At 45.3% G+C, this 22,630-nt stretch overlaps 1 protein-coding gene across 1 annotated transcript in view; it reads right to left on the reverse strand.

Moving 5' to 3' along the window:
* Nucleotides 1-22,630, reverse strand: part of LOC141121581 (uncharacterized) — a 111,907-nt gene that overhangs the window by 62,167 nt on the left and 27,110 nt on the right. The window contains 6 exon segments of the mRNA XM_073611215.1: nt 4,810-4,862; nt 14,465-16,095; nt 18,968-19,103; nt 19,249-19,470; nt 19,549-19,755; nt 19,845-19,942. Of these exon segments, the coding sequence (XP_073467316.1) occupies nt 4,810-4,862; nt 14,465-16,095; nt 18,968-19,103; nt 19,249-19,470; nt 19,549-19,755; nt 19,845-19,942 (2,347 nt within the window).

Genomic DNA, 22,630 nt, shown 5'->3' on the forward strand with positions numbered 1-22,630 from the left:
GCATGAAATTTGACATTTCCGAACTCCTGGCTCTCTCTATCCAGCCCTGCTGCTCAGGCCTTGTGCCTTGGTCCTCCTGACTGTCCAACACAGAATCCTTGTGCTTGTAGAAAAACACTGCACCTCTTTCAGCTCTCTTTCTTATAGCTCCCTGCTGCTCTGACCCTCAGGCTTGGGCCTCTGTCTGTTCCATCCCAGACCACACTGTGCCGACATGCACCCTTCTGCCTGCTCCCTTGCAACCACAGGGACTCCTCAGGACGGTGGAACCCTGAACTACTGTCAGGTCCTAGATTATAAAGGCTGTGAACACCTGCACACTCAGACTGCTGGCTACTAGTAAGGCCCAGACACTGGTTGGAGACCTTCCCATCCAAAGCACTTGGCAGCCTCTGAGCTTCAGCCCCTGAACCAGGAATTACAAAACCAGGAGAAAGAAAAAAAACATGTTTCTCCACTCAGAACTGACATTCCAGATCCCCGATCTCTGCATATGTGCAACCCATGTGTCTCTTTCTCCTACATTTTCTCAGTGGCAGGGCCTCACTCTGCCACACCTTCTATAGAGAGAAGCAGAGTTGTGGGTGGGGCATATGTAGTGACACCAAAAAATGGGAGCAGACGACACCACATTGATGCTTGAATGTAGCTTTTATGGTAAAGTTCAAAACAAGAAGATGACCGCTTAGTGAAACGGGCGGGCGATTGGCATTGCGATTGATGATGGATTTACAATGAGCGACTTTTTGGGGGATTTTTATTTTTAAATGAAGGACTTGTCAAGTGTTTGGGTTTATTTCTAGGTTACAATTTTTTTTTTTTGTGCATGGGTAGGGGTACTATGAGGGGGGAACGATATCTGGGGGTGCCCCCTTAACATTAATGAAGGCTTACAGACTCCAAAAAGTGCCCCCACCTACAGTCCCCAACAACCACTAGCCAGGGTTGTGGGGAAGAGGCCCTTGCCCTCCTATTCCTTCTGTATCGAACTGAATTTTAATCATACTGTCCCCCTTTATATTGCAAAGTGCTGTGTAAACTGTTGTCGCTATATACATCCTGTATAGTTATAATAATAATCAACATGGTGACAAGGTGCTTTGGCACCCCCCATGTTAAGGGCATGTGGCTTGTTATGGTTTAGAAGGAGAGGGGAACATACTCATTATTCATTCTTGCCATACAATGTGCTACAGCAAGACTTACAAAGGAACAAAAATGATACAGCATAAAGTGCCAGAAAATTACATTTACGTGTCTGCTTGTTAACCACTTCAGCCCCGGAAGGATTTACCCCCTTCCTGACCAGAGCACTTTTTGCGATATGGCGCTGCGTCTCTTTAACTGACAATTGTGCAGTCGTGCGACGTTGTACCCAAACAAAATAAACGTCCTTTTTTCCCCACAAATAGAGATTTCTTTTGGTGGTATTTGATCACCTCTGCGGGACAATTTTGAAAAAAAAAAAGCTATATTTTTTACTTTTTAATAAATAATATACTAATATAAATATCCCCCGAAAAATATATATAAAAAACGAATTTCTTTCTCAGTTTAGGCCGATATGTATTCTACATATTTTTGGTAAAAAAAAAAAAAAAATTGCAATGAGCATATATTGATTGGTTTGCGCAAAAGTTATAGGGTCTACAAAACAGGGAATAGATTTATGGCATTTTTATTATTGATTTTTTTTTTTTATTAGTAATGGAGGCGATTTTTATCGTGACTGCGACATTATGGTGGACACATCGGAAACTTTTTACACTATTTTGGGACCATTGCCATGTATACAGCGTTCAGTGCTATAAAAATGCACTGATTACTGTGTAAATGTCACTGGCAGGGAAGGGGTTAAACACTAGGGGGGCGATCAAGGGGTTAAGTGGGTCCTAGGGAGTGATTCTAACTGTAGGGGGGATTGTCTCAATAGAACATGACAGAGATCACTGCTCCCCATAACAGGGAGCAGTAGATCTCTGTCATGTTGCTAGGCAAATGGGAAATGCCTTGTTTACATAGGCATCTCCCCGTTCTGCCGCTCCGTGACATGATCGCAGGCCCCCGGTGGACATCGAGTCCGCAGGCACGGGCACGGAGTACGCGCGCGCCCACAATGCCGTGATTTAAAGGGGACGTACCTGTACGCCCATTTGCCCATTGTGCCAACGTACATCATCGTGCGCTGGTCGGCATGTGGTTAAAGAAAAAAAACCCCAACAGCATAAAGACCCCCTATAAAGGTCCCCCAAAAATAATTGGAGAGTCTATGTGCTGTTTTTTTTTTCTTCAAAAAAACGAAGCTGTCAATGAATTGTCATCTGCCAACAATTTTAAACACTTTGCAGCACTTTCTGTACATCACAGATGGATTAGGACACCCCCAGGCAGTGGTGTATTTAGGTTTTGTGCTGCCCTAGGCCTGACTAAACGCATGCACCCCCCTAATTTAAATACGACCCACCCCATCCTGCTGAGACCACACCCCTTCCTGTTTAAGACCCACCCTATCATCTGTAAACAACACCCCTTCCTCTTTAGGCTCATTTGGCACCTTTCATGGGGGAACGGGTACCTGTTTCTGACAGGTACCCTTCCCCACTTCTGGGAGACTGCGCTGTCCCCTCTGAAGTTTGCCCCCCCTCCTCCTTCCTCCACTGGGCCATTCAGAAAGTGTAACGCGCTTCGCACATGTGCAGTAGGGAACCGGTCGGTTTCCCTTACCATGAATGATAGTGGCAAAACCCGAGAGCCAATCCGAAAATCGGCTGAGGTGTCGACATCGCTGGATCTCTGGACAGGTAAGTGTCCTAATATTAAAAGTCAGCAGCTACAGTATTTTTAGCGTTTTAATGCTATCACGAGGGGGGGGTCTCACTGTGCCCATCAAATGCTGCCACTGTGCTATCAAACGCAGCCACTGTGCCCATCAAATGCTGCCACTGTGTTATCAAACACAGCCATTGTGCCCATCAATTGCAGCCACTTTTCCCCCCACATGCAGCCACTGTGCCATCAAACGTAGCCACTGTGCCCTCAAACATAGCCATTGTGCCCTCAAACGCAGCCACTGTGCCCATCAAACGCAGCCACTGTGCCCATCAATTGCAGCCACTGTGCCCATCAAATGCAGCCACTGTGCCCATTAAACGCAGCCACTGTGCCCATCAAACGCAGCCACTGTGCCCAAACGCAGCCACTGTGCCCATCAAATGCAGCCACTGTGCCCATCAAATTCTGCCAGTGCCCATCAAATGCTGCCAGTGCCCATAACACTGATATACTTTATTCAATCATTGTACCTGCTGTCCTGGGGGTTTCCCTCGTGCTCCTCTCTCTCCTTCTGACGTCACAGCCAGATCCCGCCCCAGGGCCGAGGAGAAGATTCACTGCAGGAAAGCAGTACAGGGGAGGGTAGGCAGAGCTTAAGGCTCCACCTGTCACCTGCTGCTTATGGGGCGCGAGTGACACACGCCGCCCCCCGCATGAGAGAAAGCCCCCCCACCTGTCTTGTCGATTCCCGGCTCCCGCTGCCGCCTCCCGCACACATGCAGCCCACGGCGGCCGGCTTTCTGTAGCGGCGCCGTGGTGTATGGGCGTGCTTGTCAGAGAGTAGGGGGCGTGAGATACACGCCCCCACCCTCTACTAAGCACGCCCGTACACAGTGGCACCGCTACAGAAAGCCGGCCGCTGTGGGCTGCATGTGTGCGGGAGGCGGCAGCCGGAGCCAGGAATCGGCAAGACGGGTGGGGGGGCTTTCTCTCATGCGGGGGGGGCGGCCCTCTTTGCTGCCCCCCGCAAAGTGCCGGCCTAGGCCTTGTCGGCCTAGGCCAAAACACAGCCCTTCCCCCAAGCATGATATTTAAATACAGGAGTGCACTTAGCTCTCCAAAATTCTGTGACCTAGATTCAGTTGACAGAGGGCTAAATCCTGATGTTGGCTGACATCACAGAGCTGGTCCCCCGCCCTGCTGGGATCCCCGACGATAATGGTGGGATCTGCCCAGATGCCTAACCGGCAGCTAGCTCAGCCTCTTAGCATGCCACTGAAAGTCTGAGCCAGCCACTCTCGCCCCCTCCACAGCCCAGCGCTCCAGTGAGCACTGGAGGGGGCAGAGCAGAAGGCAGGTGACTGACAGCCTTTGCTCAGAGCGGACTTCAGAGCTGAACTATCAGTGGTCTTTAATCGCTCAGTTCTCGGTGTAGAGCCGGCAGAGAACTACAGCATTAGATTGTGATGCTGCAGCCATCTTTGTGAGTATAATTTTTTTTTTTTTTTCGTTCCCTCAATTCTCTTTTAAAGGAATTGGACATTTTTTAATATTTCACTTTAAGCATTTACAAAAAAAAAATCACTGCTCCTGGCCAAATGGAATTTTACATTGGTACATGTTCCCCATGGCAGTGCCCAACCCCCTCCACCCATGCTATTTTTTGACACGCCCCTTGCCTATTAGACCAGAAAATGGGCATTTTTAGTTTGACAGATTTGGCTCCTATTTATAGTAATAGAGTTTGTGGTTGGCATCTGAACACGATTGAAGTTCACTGGACAACACTCCAACCGAACCCAGGAATGTTCATCTCATCTCCAGTGAGAAGGTGACACATCTCCAACATGAGGAGAATGTTTCGACCCCGTAAGTGGGGAAATGTTCTGCCCCTGAAGGGGTTAATCTAGGTTTCCACACTATATATGTGTGTATCATCATCTGCTGGAGATAAAAGACATCACAGTGACTATGGAGAAAGAGGACGGACATGACGGGGGGGTTACTGGGTGTAAATAGAAAATAAGATCTTATTACCTCCTCTTCTGCCACTTCCAGCAATGTCCCCTCTCTAATTCCTCCCGACTCACCTCTCACCCAGAACTTCTTATTTATACCTGACATCACTTCCTGTCTGTATTCCATAGAGACTTTCTGTCTGGCTATATAGATCACCACCTTGTGGAGCTCAGAGGAACTGCAGCCCTGAGAAACATCTCTACTATGATGTACACCCTGTTATTGTTTCCATGTGTCCTATGGGGCGTACACACGGTCGGACTTTTCGTCTACAAAAGTCCGACAGCCTGTCCGACAGACTTCCGGCGGACTTTCGGCGGACTTGCAGCAGACTTTCTAACGAACTGACTTGCCCACACACGACCACACCAAATTCCGACGGATTCGTACTTGATGACTAGGGATGAGCTTCGAGTTCGAGTCGAACTCATGTTCGACTCGAACATTGGCTGTTCGCAAGTTCACCGAACAGCGAACAATTTGGGGTGTTCGCGGCAAATTCGAATGCCGCGGAACACCCTTTAAAAGTCTATGGGAGAAATCAAAAGTGCTAATTTTAAAGGCTAATATGCAAGTTATTGTCATAAAAAGTGTTTGGGGACCTGGGTCCTGCCCCAGGGGACATGGATCAATGCAAAAAAAAGTTTTAAAAACGGCCGTTTTTTCAGGAGCAGTGATTTTAATAATACTTAAAGTCAATCAATAAAAGTGTAATATCCCTTTAAATTTCGTACCTGGGGGGTGTCTATAGTGTGCCTGTAAAGGGGCGCATGTTTCCTGTGTTTAGAACAGTCTGACAGCAAAATGACATTTTGAAGGAAAAAACTCATTTAAAACTACCCGCGGCTATTGCATTGCCGACAATACACATAGAAGTTCATTGATAAAAACGGCATGGGAATTCCCCAAAGGGGAACCCCGAACCAAAATTTAAAAAAAAAATGACGTGGGGGTCCCCCTAAATTCCATACCAGGCCCTTCAGGTCTGGTATGGATATTAAGGGGAACCCCGGCCAAAATTTTAAAAAAAAAATGACGTGGGGTTCCCCCTAAATTCCATACCAGACCCTTCAGGTCTGGTATGGAATTTAAGGGGAACCCCGCGCCAAAAAAAAAAAAAAAAACGGCGTGGGGTCCCCCCAAAAATCCATACCAGACCCTTATCCGAGCACGCAACCTGGCAGGCCGCAGGAAAAGAGGGGGGGACAAGAGTGCGGCCCCCCCTCCCTCCTGAACCGTACCAGGCCACATGCCCTCAACATTGGGAGGGTGCTTTGGGGTAGCCCCCCAAAACACCTTGTCCCCATGTTGATGAGGACAAGGGCCTCATCCCCACAACCCTGGCCGGTGGTTGTGGGGGTCTGCGGGCGGGGGGCTTATCGGAATCTGGAAGCCCCCTTTAACAAGGTGACCCCCAGATCCCGGCCCCCCCCTGTGTGAAATGGTAAGGGGGTACATAAGTACCCCTACCATTTCACGAAAATAGTGTCAAAAATGTTAAAAATGACAAGAGACAGTTTTTGACAATTCCTTTATTTAAATGCTTCTTCTTTTTTCTATCTTGCTTCATCTTCTGGTTCTTCTGGCTCTTCTGGTTCTTCTGGTTCTTCCTCCGGCGTTCTCGTCCAGCATCTCCTCCGCGGCGTCTTCTGTCTTCTTCTCCTCGGGCCGCTCCGCACCCATGGCATGGGGGGGAGGCTCCCGCTCTTCTCTTCTTCTCTTCTTCTTTTCTTCTTTTCTTCTTTTCTTCTCTTCTTCTTCATTTTCTTCTCCGGGCCGCTCCGCAATCCATGCTGGCATGGAGGGAGGCTCCCGCTGTGTGACGGCGCTCCTCGTCTGACAGTTCTTAAATAACGGGGGGGCGGGGCCACCCGGTGACCCCGCCCCCCTCTGACGCACGGTGACTTGACGGGACTTCCCTGTGGCATTCCCCGTGACGTCACAGGGAAGTCCCGTCAAGTCACCGTGCGTCAGAGGGGGGCGGGGTCACCGGGTGGCCCCGCCCCCCCCGTTATTTAAGAACTGTCAGACGAGGAGCGCCGTCACACAGCGGGAGCCTCCCTCCATGCCAGCATGGATTGCGGAGCGGCCCGGAGAAGAAAATGAAGAAGAAGAGAAGAAGAGAAGAAAAGAAGAAAAGAAGAAAAGAAGAAGAGAAGAAGAGAAGAGCGGGAGCCTCCCCCCCATGCCATGGGTGCGGAGCGGCCCGAGGAGAAGAAGACAGAAGACGCCGCGGAGGAGATGCTGGACGAGAACACCGGAGGAAGAACCAGAAGAACCAGAAGAGCCAGAAGAACCAGAAGATGAAGCAAGATAGAAGAAAGAAGAAGCATTTAAATAAAGGAATTGTCAAAAACTGTCTCTTGTCATTTTTAACATTTTTGACACTTTTTTCGTGAAATGGTAGGGGTACTTATGTACCCCCTTACCATTTCACACAGGGGGGGGGCCGGGATCTGGGGGTCACCTTGTTAAAGGGGGCTTCCAGATTCCGATAAGCCCCCCGCCCGCAGACCCCCACAACCACCGGCCAGGGTTGTGGGGATGAGGCCCTTGTCCTCATCAACATGGGGACAAGGTGTTTTGGGGGGCTACCCCAAAGCACCCTCCCAATGTTGAGGGCATGTGGCCTGGTACGGTTCAGGAGGGGGGGGCCGCACTCTCGTCCCCCCCTCTTTTCCTGCGGCCTGCCAGGTTGCGTGCTCGGATAAGGGTCTGGTATGGATTTTTGGGGGGACCCCACGCCGTTTTTTTTTTTTTTTTGGCGCGGGGTTCCCCTTAAAATCCATACCAGACCTGAAGGGTCTGGTATGGAATTTAGGGGGAACCCCACGTCATTTTTTTTTTTAAATTTTGGCCGGGGTTCCCCTTAATATCCATACCAGACCTGAAGGGCCTGGTATGGAATTTAGGGGGACCCCCATGTCATTTTTTTTTTTTAATTTTGGTTCGGAGTTCCCCTTTGGGGAATTCCCATGCCGTTTTTATCAATGAACTTCTATGTGTATTGTCGGCAATGCAATAGCCACGGGTAGTTTTAAATGAGTTTTTTCCTTCAAAATGTCATTTTGCTGTCAGACTGTTCTAAACACAGGAAACATGCGCCCCTTTACAGGCACACTATAGACACCCCCCAGGTACGAAATTTAAAGGGATATTACACTTTTATTGTTTGACTTTAAGCATTATTAAAATCACTGCTCCTGAAAAAACGGCCGTTTTTAAAACTTTTTTTTGCATTGATCCATGTCCCCTGGGGCAGGACCCAGGTCCCCAAACACTTTTTATGACAATAACTTGCATATAAGCCTTGAAAATTAGCACTTTTGATTATTCATGTTCGTGTCCCATAGACTTTAACGGTGTTCGCATGTTCGAACAAACTTTTTTCCTGTTCGCATGTTCTGGTGCGAACCGAACAGGGGGGTGTTCGGCTCATCCCTAGTGATGACGTACACCGGACTAAAATAAGGAAGTTCATAGCCAGTAGCCAATAGCTGCCCTAGCGTGGGTTTTTGTCCGTCGGACTAGCACACAGACGAGCGGATTTCGGGGTCCGTCGTAGTTACGACGTAAAGATTTGAAGCATGTTTCAAATCTAAAGTCCGTCGGATTTGAGACTGAAAAAGTCTGCTGAAAGTCCGGAGAAGCCCACACACGATCGGATTACCAGCCAGCTTTAGTCCGTCGGCGTTCGTTGGACTTTTGTAGACGAAAAGTCCGACCGTGTGTACGCCCCACTAGATTTTGCTTATTTTTTGTGCTATAAACAAAAAACAAAAAAAAAAAAGACAATCTTGAAAAAAAAAAAAAAAACAATCTTTTTTAATTTCTGCTATAAAACATATCCAATAAAAAAAATGGAAAAATTATTATTATTATTATACAGGATGTATATAGTGCCAACAGTTTACGCAGCGCTTTACAATATAATAAGGAGACAATACAGTTATAATACAATAAACTACAAGAGGATTAAGAGGGCCCTGCTCAGAAGAGCTTACAATCTAATAGGGTGGGGCAGGTGGTAGAAAGGGTCGTAACTGTGGGGAATGAGCTGATCGAAGTGGTAGAAGATTAGTTGGAGACGTGATAGGCTTTCCTGCAGAGATGAGTTTTCAGGGATGGCTTGAAGGTAGCAAGAGTAGGGGATAGCCGGACCAGTGGAGGTAGCAAGTTCCAGAGGATGGGAGAGGCTCTGGAGAAATCCTGGAGACGAGCATGGGAGGAGGAGATAAGAGAGCTTGAGAGTAGGAGGTCTTGAGAAGAGCGGAGAGGACGATTTGGGTGATATTTGGAGACAAGATTGGTGATGTAGTTCGGGGCAGAGTTGTGAATGGCTTTGTATGTTGTGGTTAGTATTTTGAATTTAATTCGCTGGGTGATTGGGAGCCAGTGTAGGGATTGGAGGAGAGGGTTGGCAGACACTGAGCGGTTGGTAAGGTGGATAAGTTTGGCAGCAGCATTCATGGTAGACTGAAGAGGGGAGGAGCCTATGGAGAGGCAGGCCAATGAGAAGGGAGTTGCAATAGCCAAGGCGAAACTTAATAAATTTAGGCCAATATGTATTCTGCTACATATTTTTTGGTAAAAAAAATCCCAATCAGCGAATATTGATTGCTTTGCAAAAAAGTTATAGCGTCTACAAACTATGGGATATTTTTTTTCTTACTAGTAATGGCAGCGATCAGCGACTTATAGCATGACTGCGATATTGCGGCGGACAATCGGATGCTGACACTTTTTGAGAACCAGTGACACGAATACAATGAACAGTGCTAAAAGTATGCACTGTCACTGTACTAATGATACTGGCTGGGAAGGGGTTAAACATCTAGGGTGATCAAAGGGTTAAATGTGTTCCCAGTCAGTGTTCTGGTGTACACAGTGTGCTGCTTTTACTAGGGGAAGTAATCGATTTCACTTCCTGCTTTGCGGGGGATGGTAAATCCATTACTTCCCTGCTGACAGGACCGGGCTCTGTCTGGTTTACATAGGCAGAGCCCTGTCCTGTGCGTGTTCCGGATGATCGGAGGCTCCCGGCGGTAAGCTATTGGTTGGCACCCACTGATCAACATCTGCTGTGTAAAATCACAGTAGAGCCGGGTCGCCCACGGCGTGTACTTGCGCCCCCTACCCAAGAGTGCCAGATCACATACTAGGTACATGTTCTGGCACAGCAGGGCCACCTTGCCGCCATATACAGTGGGGACGGAAAGTATTCAGACCCCCTTACATTTTTCACTCCTTGTTATATTGCAACCATTTGCTAAAATCATTTAAGTTCATTTTTTTCCTCATTAATGTACACACAGCACCTCATATTGACAGAAAAACACAGAATTGTTGACATTTTTGCAGATTTATTAAAAAAAAGAAAAACTGAAATATCACACGGTCCTAAGTATTCAGACCCTTTGCTGTGACACTCATATATTTAACTCGGGTGCTGTCCATTTCTTCTGATCATCCTTGAGATGGTTCTACACCTTCATTTGAGTCCAGCTGTGTTTGATTATACTGATTGGACTTGATTAGGAAAGCCACATACTTGTCTATATAAGACCTTACAGCTCACAGTGCATGTCAGAGCGAATGAGAATCATGAGGTCAAAGGAACTGCCTGAAGAGCTCAGAGACAGAATTGTGGCAAGGCACAGATCTGGCCAAGGTTACAAAAACATTTCTGCTGCACTTAAGGTTCCTAAGAGCACAGTGGCCTCCATAATCCTTAAATGGAAGATGTTTGGGACAACCAGAACCCTTCCTAGAGCTGGCCGTCCGGCCAAACTGAGCTATCAGGGGAGAAGAGCCTTGGTGAGAGAGGTAAAGAAGAACCCAAAGATCACTGTGGCTGAGCTCCAGAGATGCAGTCAGGAGATGGGAGAAAGTTGTAGAAAGTCAACCATCACTGCAGACCTCCACCAGTCGGGGCTTTATGGCAGAGTGGCCCGACGGAAGCCTCTCCTCAGTGCAAGACACATGAAAGCCTGCATGGAGTTTGCTAAAAAAAACACCTGAAGGACTCCAAGATGGTGAGAAATAAGATTCTCTGGTCTGATGAGACCAAGATAGAACTTTTTGGCCTTAATTATAAGCGGTATTTGTGGAAAAAACCAGGCACTGCTCATCACCTGTCCAATACAGTCCCAACAGTGAAGCATGGTGGTGGCAGCATCATGCTGTGGGGGTGTTTTTCAGCTGCAGGGACAGGACGACTGGTTGCAATCGAGGGAAAGATGAATGCGGCCAAGTACAGGGATATCCTGGACGAAAACCTTCTCCAGAGTGCTCAGGACCTCAGACTGGGCCGAAGGTTTACCTTCCAACAAGACAATGACCCTAAGCACACAGCTAAAATAACGAAGGAGTGGCTTCACAACAACTCTGTGACTGTTCTTGAATGGCCCAGCCAAAGCCTTGACTTAAACCCAATTGAGCATCTCTGGAGAGACCTAAAAATGGCTGTCCACCAACGTTTACCATCCAACCTGACAGAACTGGAGAGGATCTGCAAGGAGGAATGGCAGAGGATCCCCAAATCCAGGTGTGAAAAACTTGTTGCATCTTTCCCAAAAAGACTCATGGCTGTATTACATCAAAAGGGGCTTCTACTAAATACTGAGCAAAGGGTCTGAATACTTAGGACCATGTGATATTTCAGTTTTTCTTTTTTAATAAATCTGCAAAAATGTCAACAATTCTGTGTTTTTCTGTCAATATGGGGTGCTGTGTGTACATTAATGAGGAAAAAAATGAACTTAAATGATTTTAGCAAACAGCTGCAATATAACAAAAGAGTGAAAAATTTAAGGGTGTCTGAATACTTTCCGTCTCCACTGTATCTATGTTATACGGTTGGCAAGAGGTTAAACCAGACTGGGAGTGATCTCCTTTCCTATTTCACGGAAACCAACAATGAGACTTATTTTATCTCATACCAATGATGGGATTTATTTTATCCCACTGACACCAGTGATGAAACTTCTTCTACCCCACTGACTCCTATATTGAGTCCATATTTTATCTCACTGACACCAACAATGGTACTTTTTTTATCCCAATGACACCAACAACTGATTTTTTTTTTTATCCCGCTAACAAAAACAATGGGGCTAATTTTATGTCACCGACACCAACAATGGGGCTTATATTATCTCACTGACACCAATTATGGATTTTATATTATCTCACTGACACTAATAGTAGGTCTTATTTCATTACACCAACAATGGGACTTTTATTTATCCCATTGGCACCAACGATGGATCTTATATTATCCCATTGACACCAATGCAGGAACTTATTGTATCTCAAATATTGTTGTGAGCTCCAAAACCCTGAACACTTCCATGAGGATGTGTGTATGGAGTCTGCAGCGCTCTATCCTGTCCCCTTGATGCAAACTACAAATGATGAGAACCCCTGTGGTCACATAAAGAAGAAATAAAGATTTTTTTGCTTTATTAACCGCTTGACAACCAGCTGCCGTCATTTTACTGCGGCAGGTCGGCACGATCTTGCGAACCGTCGTAGCTATACGACGGTTCATGGGATCAGGATAGAAGGCGCATGCCGTCGGAGGCGCCACTGCACTGCGGGGGTGCCGATGCTTGTGGCAGACGGTCGCGATGACCGCCGGCCACGAGCGATCATGAGCAGGAGACACAGAACATGGACGAGTGTGTGTAAACACACACTTCCCTGTTCTGTTCTGAGAGGCATGACAGATCGTGTGTTCCTATTAGCTACGATCCGTCACTTCCTCTAGTCAGTCCCCTCCCCCCACAGTTAAAAACACGTAGCAGGGAACACAGTTAACCCCTTGATCACCCCCTAGTGTTAACCCCTTCACTGCCAGTGACATTTTTACAGTAATCAGTGCATTTTTATAGCTGTATAAATGACAATGGTCCCAAAAGTGTGTCAAAAATGTCCGATGTGTCCGCGATAATGTCGCAGTCACGATAACAATCGCAGATCGCCACCATTACTAGTAAAAAAAAATATATCAATAAACATGCCATAAAACTATCCCCTATTTTGTAGACGCTATAACTTTTGCACAAACCAATCAATAAACGCTTATTGCGATTTTTTTTTTTTTACCAAAAATATGTAGAAGAATACGTATCGGCCTAAACTGAGGAAAAAAAATGTTTTTTTAAATATTTTGTTGGGGATATTTATTATAGCAAAAAGTAAAAAATAATGCGTTTTTTTCAAAATTGGCGCTTTTTTTTGTTTAAAGCACAAAAAATTAAAACTGCAGAGTTGATCAAATACCACCAAAAGAAAGCTCTATTTGTGGGAAAAAAGGACGTCAATTTTGTTTGGGAGCCACGTCGCACGACCGCGCAATTGTCAGTTAAAGCGACGTAGTGCCGAATCGCAAAAAACGCACTGGTCAGGAAGGGGGTAAATTCTTCCGGGGCTGAAGTGGTTAAAGATCATTGTCCTAGAAATAGATCATAGCATAAAAGAGTACACTACACCACGTGGTATAAAATATCGTCCTCCATATTTATGTGACTTTTGAACAGAGTGGTATAATAATAATACATTCAACTGAGCTAAAATCAAATAGACCGTCTATATAAGACATAAGATGCATCCAGATATGCCCGACATGTTTCTTGGCTAAAAAGCACTTCCTCAGGGGCGGGTGCATCTAAATAATTCGAGAAATATAAATAAGCCAGTATAATAAAGTGTAGACAGGGAAAATTAATAAAATAATACGTAAGGGGAAAGAGAAAAGGAATGGCGCCCAACCCCAAAAAATACTAGACATATGGATAAAGGAAAATGACCCATTGACACAACAGGGAAAACCAAATACCAATATCAGATACAAGGTGTGTGAGAAAGGTGCTGCCATACAGACGGACTAACACCAAAAGAAGATTTCATATGTGCTTGAGCTACCCAGGGGGCCCTATACCAGCGTCACGTGGGCATGACATAACTGGAGGGGTGCGCAGACCTGAGCGGCAGAACCACCCACCCGTGTTCACCCCCTCATAGGTCAGCCGAGATCCCACAACACACGTGCCAGTGCAAAAAGAGCATCATGCGTGGGGCATGGGGGTGTGGCACCGAAGCGTAATGGGACAAGCCCACCCAATTAACCCACATCCTACCGAAAGCAGAGAGGAGGGGAAGGGGGAGGGTGCCCAGAATGCGACGCAGCTCCCAGATATAGGACAATGAAACAGCCACCCAGGTGATGATCCCACACGGCTAAAGTAGGCCTCGCTCCATAAGGTGCATTTAAAGTCCCAATTTGCTGCTTATTTACAAAATCTTACAAAATCTAGATAAACTATGCCCACTGGACTTCTACCATCCAGTTTCTCACTTACACATTCCTAGAATGATAACAGCTTGGTCTGACAAGAGCGGTCTTTCATAAATCCATACTGGTTGTCACTCATGAAACCTTATTCACAGACAAATTTCTGTATAGAGTTCCTTACCATTACATCAAATACCTTACATACTATTGATGTTAGGCTGACTGGTCTGTAGTTTCCTGGTAAACGTCTCGCTATCCCCTAGGGCAGCGCCCAGCTCCCCAAGCCCTTTGAACAATCTCTTGCCTATTAGACTTAAAAATGGTCTGAATTGATTTTAAACCTCCTGCTCCCATTGACTTCAGTAGGGTTCAGATTAACATGTGAGATCTATGATGTATATTAAGGACTGATTTCCGTGCAAAACATTTCCCACACTCAGGGCAAGAATACGGCTTCTCACCTGTGTGGAATCTCTGATGTATAACAAGGTGTGATTTCCGTGAAAAACATTTCCTGCACTCAGTGCAAGAATACGGCTTCTCCCCTGTGTGAGATCTCTGATGTATAACAAGGTCTGATTTCCGTGAATAACATTTCTTGCACTCAGGGCAAGAATATGGCTTCTCCCCTGTGTGACATCTCTGATGTCTAATAAGGTGTGATTTAACTGAAAAACATTTTCTGCACTCAGGGCAAGAATACGGCTTCTCCCCTGTGTGAGATCGCTGATGTCTAACCAGGTGTGGTTTAACTGAAAAACATTTTCCGCACTCAGGGCAAGAATATGGCTTCTCCCCTAGGTGAGATCTCTGATGTCTAACAAGGTGTGATTTCTCTGAAAAACATTTTCCACATTCGGGGCAAGAATTTTGTTTCTCCCCCGTGTGAGATCTCAGATGTCTAACAAGGTCTGATCTAGCTGAAAAACATTTTCCACACTCAGAGCAAGAATAAGGCTTCTCCCCTGTGTGAGTTCTCTTATGTCTAATAAGGTGTGATTTATCTGAAAAACATTTTCCACACTCAGGGCAAGAATATGGCTTCTCCCTTGTGTGAGATCTCTGATGGCTAACAAATTGTGATTTCCATGTAAAACATTTCCCACATTCAGGGCAGGAATATGGCTTCTGCCCCGTGTGCAATCTCTGGTGTCTAACAAGGCTTGTCTTATGTGAAAAATATTTTCCACATTCTGTGCAGGAATACGGCTTTTCAACTGTATGTAGTACCTGATGTTTAACAAGGACTGATTTCTTTGAAAAACTTTTCCCACATTCAGAGCAAGAATTTTGTTTCTCTCCCATGTGAGATCTCTGATGTCTAACAAGGTCTGATTTCCATGAAAAACATTTTGCACACTCAGGGCAAGAATACGGCTTCTCCCCTGTGTGCGATCTCAGATGTTTTACAACATCTGATTTCTTTATAAAAGCTTTCCCACACTCAGGGCAGGAATTTAGCTTCTCCCCTGTGTGCAATCTCTGATGTCTAACAAGGTCTGATTTCCATGAAAAACATTTTGCGCACTGAGGGCAGGAATATGGCTTCTCTCCTGTGTGAGATCTCAGATGTCTAACAAGGTCTGATTTCTTTGTAAAACATTTGCCACACTCAAGGCAGGAAACTGGCTTCTTGCTCACGTGAGATCTGCAATGTATTACAAATTCTGATTTAAGGAAACATTTCCCGCATTCAGAACAGGAATGAAGCTTCTCACCAGTGTGAGATCTCTGATGTACAGTAAGACTTAATTCAGAGCTAAAACTTTCCCCACATTCAGGATAGGAAATTTTCTCCTCCCCCTGAATTCCAACACCATCCCTCACAATACAAGGTTGCTCAGAGTCAGAGTGATTTAATAGTCCATCCACACTGTGAAGTCCACCAGACATAGCTGAGCTCATTGTCTTTTCTCCTGCACAATCTCTTGTGATGTTCTCATCTTCCATTTTACAACTTGGAGATAAAGCGAGACGATCCTTTGAGGGATTTTTGATGGTGTATCCTGGAAAAAACATGATCGTTATATACGAGAGGATTCACTCACTTAAATCAAGTTTCCATCTAGATCAGGTAGACTTGAGTGAGCAGATGTTCCAAATAGTTGAGATGCTTCCCACTTTCAGTCAAAGGGCCTTTAGCCTCGGTTAACACCGAATGTGGCTTTGAAATCATGCTACTTCAAAGCCACCAATCAGTGCGATTATATGCGCAGCTTGCCGACATCTGTGTGACTTCACTCACCGATATCAATGCAAGTCGCACATGGAATCGCCAAAAATAATGCAGGAATCTTTTCCAAATCGGTGCAATTTGGAGCCTTCTCTCTCTCTGGTGTATGCACTAATTAATGCCCAGAACAGGTGAGGCCGCGTTCAGGGGAATTCAACATTAAGGCACCACCCTGGATAGAAGTGAGCTGTACACCTGGTGAAGCTGTACCATAACTTGAGGCTCATTTCTGCGAACCACTTTGTCCTATGATACATATAGTAGGTGAGGTTGAAAAAAGACACAAGTCCATCAAGTCCAACCTATGTGTGTGATTATGTGTCAGTATTACATTATATATCCCTGTATGTTGCAGTCATTCAGGTGCTTATCTAATAGTTTCTTGAAGCTATCAATGCTCCCCGCTGAGACCACCGCCTGTGGAAGGGAATTCCACATCCTTGCCGCTCTTACAGTAAAGAACCCTCTACATAGTTTAAGGTTAAAACTCTTTTCTTCTCATTTTAATGAGTGGCCATGAGTCTTGTTAAACTCTCTTCTGTGAAAAAGTTTTATCCCTATTGTGGGGTCTCTCAAGCGTCTCTTCTCCAGAGAGAATAAGTTCAGTGCTCATAACCTTTCCTCATAACTAAGATCCTCCAGACCCTTTATTAGCTGTGTTGCCCTTCTTTGTACTCGCTCCATTTCCAGTACATCCTTCCTGAGGACTGGTGCCCAGAACTGGACAGCATACTCCAGGTGCGGCCGGACCAGAGTCTTGTAGAGTGGGAGAATTATCGTTTTATCTCTGGAGTTGATTCCCTTTTTAATGCATGCCAATATTATGTTTGCTTTGTTAGCAGCAGCTTGGCATTGCATGCCATTGCTGAGCCTATCATCTACTAGGACCCCCAGGTCCTTTTCCATCCTAGATTCCCCCAGAGGTTCTCCCCCCAGTGTATAGATTGCATTCATATTTTTGCCACCCAAATGCATTATTTTACATTTTTCTACATTGAACCTCATTTGCCATGTAGTCGCCGACCCCATTCATTAATTTGTTCAGGTCTTTTTGCAAGGTTTCCACATCCTGCGGAGAAGTTATTGCCCTGCTTAGCTTAGTATCGTCTGCAAATACAGAGATTGAACTGTTTATCCCATGCTCCAGGTCGTTTATAAACAAATTAAATAGGATTGGTCCCAGCACAGAACCCTGGGGAACCCCACTACCCACCCCTGACCATTCTGAGTACTCCCCATTTATCACCACCCTCTGAACTCCAAGAGTTTAAGTCCCTTATCATCCCCTCCAAGAGTTTACATACTATTGATGTTAGGCTAACTGGTCTGTAATTCCCAGGGATACCACATACCTGTCTCTAGGAATGTGACATTTTGAAAGGAACACTGCTGAGCTTGCGTCCCATTCCACCAGTCCAGCCCTCCCATCACCTCGCTCCTAGTGATGGAGTACAGGTTCCACCACATAACAGCGCTAACCTCCTGTATGCACAAAGAAGTGGCCGCATCAATAGTGGTACTTCATTCCATCATGACAGACTATAACACAGCACTGTGGACATACATTGTTGACGCGTTTCACACAACAGCGTTCTTATTCATAGCATTGTATGAAACGCATCAACGATTCATGCCCACAGTGCTGTCTTATTGTCTGTCATGATGAAATGCAGTACAGATATTGATTGGCATCTCCCTGAGGTGTGTGGCCACAGTTTCCAGTTATTACCGTAGCGAGCCGGGCTCAAATGAGTCATTTTGGATCTTGCCGGTCACTTGACTGGAGTGGCAGTACTCTCATATTGCCTCCTGTGTGCATGTCTTGACTAAATAAACTTTTCTGCACCCACAGCTAGGTCCCTAAGGTTTCTTCTGCCATGCAGATTCGGTCCAGGTAGCTGGAGCACCGACCATTAGGGTGGGAAACAGTGTACCCCTCCTTTCACTATGCAGAGGACCCATCACCCTTGCCGGTACTGTCCTTCTGCCGTCTGGCTGCCATATCATTTCCTTTCACTTGTTGCACTTAGCAACGGCATGTTCTCCACTTCAACCCGTGCGTGCATTCCAGGCCCTGTTCTTTGCTATATGCCATGTACCACCATGCACCTCTTTGTAGTAACTTCAGACCAGGCGTTTGAGAAGTTAACAACTCTACTGGATATACTTCAACATTACAGTCCAAGGTGCAACAACATTGCCAACCTTACAAACTAGTCTCAGGCTGCCCAGAGCATACCTTCCCAGGTAATCGTCCATGGTTCTGGAAGAGTCTTAGTCAGGTGGATTCCCTTAGAGGGTGCTACGCAGGTTTCTCGTGGTTACATCTTCATGGCACATCTCTCGATCTTCTTCCCATTTGGCCACGGCAGACTCTCTCCGAGCAGAGCCTTCCCCCCAGTCTTTATGAGCAGCACAGGGTTGATGGCATAGTCCAGTAAGAGGCAGAACCTGAGTTAACCCCTTCCCACCTGGGCACCCTATAATACCTATCTAATTTAGCCGCAGCAACAGTAAGCACCTGCTTGCACGGGTATCAGTGACTATTATCAACCTATTATTGGCTGATATCACTCATCTCCCGCCCTACTCTGGACCAATCAGTGTACAGAGTAGAGATAACAGAAGAATATATTATTGCTCACCTGTGCTGATCTCTGTAGCATTGTCCTCCTTGTTGAATGTCTTTTTCATTCCAGCGTCCTCCGTATATAGCTGACCATCTCTCACATACGTCTCTTCCACTTCACCCTCAACTTTCATGTTCATCAGATCTTCACCCTAAACCAACAGAATGGCAGAAGATAAATAGAAGTATTTATGATGTGAGATCACATAGAAAATATCATCTTGTAGAGTTCACACATTGTCTGCACATGTCACAATGTTCAATCACTTTATGTTCCAGACCCTCAACTCCACCTACCTGATGATGGTGAGGGATGGTGTGACCTTCCTGTGTGGAATCCCGGGAATACAGAGAATGGGGACAGCTCTCTGGTGCGTTTCTAGTATCAGATGACTTCATCATAATGTCATTGTAGAGATCCTTGTGTCCTTCAGAAAGCTCCTTCATCACTCCATACTCCTCATCCTCCTCTTCATACTCTTCTTTAACAACAATATTATAATCCCCGAGGTTTCTACTCTGAGTATATACAAAATATTCATTGTAACAAACATACTGTGTATAAATCACAACTACCAATAATTGTCAATCATCTACCTGATCATGGTGAGGGATGGTGTGACCTTCCTGTGTGGAATACAGAGAACGGGGACATCCCTCTGGTGGGTTTCTGAAGCTGGATGACTCCACCATGGTGTCCTGGTACAGATCGTTGTGTTTTTTTAGAAACTCTGACTCCCCCATCACCCCATCCTCATCATCCTCCTCTTTTATCTCTTCTTTAATATCAACTTTAGAAGCACTCTGAATATATAATAAAAATGACAGAAATTGTAACAATGCAGATAATGTACAGATCCTAATAATACTATCAGTGATTGTTCCTCATCTACCTGATGATGGTGAGGGATGGTGTGACCTTCCTGTTTGGAATCCCAGGAATACAGAGGACGGGGACATCTCTCTGGTGGGTTCCCATTACTGGATCCATCTGTAGGAAACACACACACTGACTGAATACATTGTTTCTATGTGTTTATCAGATGATGGGGGTTCTAGGTGAACCCTAAGTACTGCTCTCTCCTTTACAATAAAGTCTTCTCTTACCCAGTGATGTGAGGGGAAGCTGAATGTCCATCATGACCTCCTTGTAGAGATCCCTGTGTCCTTCTAAATACTCCCACTCCTCCATGGAGAAATAGACAGTGACATCCTGACACCTTATAGGAACCTGACACACACAATAATACAGTCACCATCCAGAAACATCCTTGTCTGTTACTGGATAATGTCCCAGAATTCCCAGCACCGCTCACCTCTCCTGTCAGCAGCTCCATAATCTTCTTGGTGACTTCTAGAATCTTTTTATTGCTGTTTATCTCAGGTGTCAGGGAGTGAGGAGGAGGCACTGTGATGGTTATATGATCTCCAGACTTTGCAGGAGGAAAACTCTGTATTTAAGCAAAAAAAGTAATACCATGTCTTATTCCAAGAATCCTCCTCACCTCTCTGGTCAGGTCTGTATTTTATTATTACAAATGTCATGAGTGATGTCATGTGACCTCCCAGAATTCTCACCTCTCCGGTCAGCAGGTAGATGATCTCCAGAGTGAGGTTTAGTATCCTCTCAGTCATGGGACTCTGGTACTTCTCCATCCTCAGTGATGTGGTCATGTAATTTTTGTAGGTTCTCTGTAGATGAAGAATGATTTGTACTATATTGGTTGTACAATATTAGGATGGGGATGTAAGGGGTTAAAAGGTGAGCTGCCCCCAGTGGGAATTGACACACGAGTAGGGAGGTGTTTCCCTCTAATGTCTGTAATTGTAAATAGCCATTGCTTGGTAAATATCAAAGGGATAATTAGTTATAGACAGGTACTTTCTGTCCCTGCTAGTGGGATCAGAAACCCCAGATTGGAAGAATAGGATATCTTATAAAGGGGAATTTCCTGGAAGAAGGAACAGCATTGGACCACACGATCCTTCATGCAAGAGCTGCTGCTGCTGTATTTTATGCAGACTAGAAGCAGGGACTATTAGTTAAGTGTTCCTATGTTCTAATAATTTTACTATTGCAGCTTATGTGCGTATCTGAAGTTTGGTGACAGAAGTATCTCTGTCTTATTGTTATTATCTCAAATGCACAGTGCCAGATAACCAGGTCTCTGCTACTGTATGTATATACTGGTCACCTTGCAGAATAATATTAGGTGAACTTTTTTTTAAAGTAGAGTTTATATGAAGCTTCCGTTAACTTAGTTTACTTCTGGTCTGGGATGTTCTAGATAGCTTTAGGTCAGGGCTCGGCAAACAGCATAAGATAGAGCCAGGTTAGGCATCTGATTACCCATAGACAACTAGAGGTCCAGTTGCATGGCAGATTACAAACAGGGATTAACCATTTGCTGACTAGTGCACAACGATATACGTTGGCACAATGGCACGGCTGCGCAAATAGGCGTACCTGTACGTCCCCTTTAAGACGCGGCATTGTTGACCGCACCTGCAGTCCCGATGTCCGCCAGTGTCCCGCGATTGTGTCACGGAGCGGCAGAACGGGGAGATGCCTATGTAAACAAGACATTTCCCTGTTTTGCCTAGTGACATGACAGAGATCTACTGCTCCCTGTCATCGGAAGCAGTGATCGCAGTGTATTTTAATAGCAAGTATAGAAAGTAGAAATTCCAAGGTATTTAGTAAGAGGCATGGTTAGTTTTTTGAAGTTGTCATTTTTTCCCACAATTCTTTGCAAAATGAAGATTTTTTTTCACACAAAATTGCCATAACAGGGTATTTCTCTCACATGGCATGTGCATTCCACAAATGACACCCCAAAATACATTCTGCTACTCCTCCTGAGTATGGCGATACCACATGTGTGAGACTTTTACACAGCCTGGGAAAATACAGAGGCCCAACATTGAAGTAGCACCTTTAGGCATTCTAGGAGCATAAATTCTAATTCTAAATCTTTTGAATGGTTAATTTTTTTTAGAAGTTTTTGTAAAATGTGGCAAAAAAATGAAAATGCATTTTTTTTTATACAAAGTTGTCCATTTATAAGATATTTCCAACACATAGCATGTACATAGCAAAAATAATACCCCAAAATGCATTCTGCTACTCCTCCTGAGTATGGCGATACCACATGTGTGAGACTTTTACACAGCCTGGCCACATACAGAGGCCCAATATCCAAGGAGCACCATCAGGTGTTCTAGGGACATAAATTACGCATCTAATTTCCTTACAACCTATCATATTTTTGAAGGCCCTTCATATTTCTAACACATAGCATGTACATACCAAGAATTACACCCTAAAATACATTCTGCTGAGCAAAGGGTAAATAAAAGATTACCTATGGTTTTAGTAGTGCAGTTGTCCACAGAAGGAGAGCCCTGATCCAAGCAGCAGGCAGAGACATGGTCAGTGACAGTGAATGGAATTGTCCAGGCAGCAGGCAGGAATATCGTCCATAGTCAGTACAGGCAGGGATACTGTTCATATACAATCCAGACTTAGTGCAGGTAGAGATATTTTCAGCAGTGCCAAAATATTGGTCCTGGTAGTAAGCAGAAACATGGTACAAGTAGAAGGCCAGGAAATAATGGGGATAGGGGTAGGGGCTTCTCCCACCCAATCTCTTTAAAGTCTCCAAGTCTCCAGACCCTG

This window comes from Aquarana catesbeiana, unplaced genomic scaffold, assembly GCF_042186555.1.
Source record: "Aquarana catesbeiana isolate 2022-GZ unplaced genomic scaffold, ASM4218655v1 unanchor225, whole genome shotgun sequence".
NCBI lineage: Eukaryota > Metazoa > Chordata > Amphibia > Anura > Ranidae > Aquarana > Aquarana catesbeiana.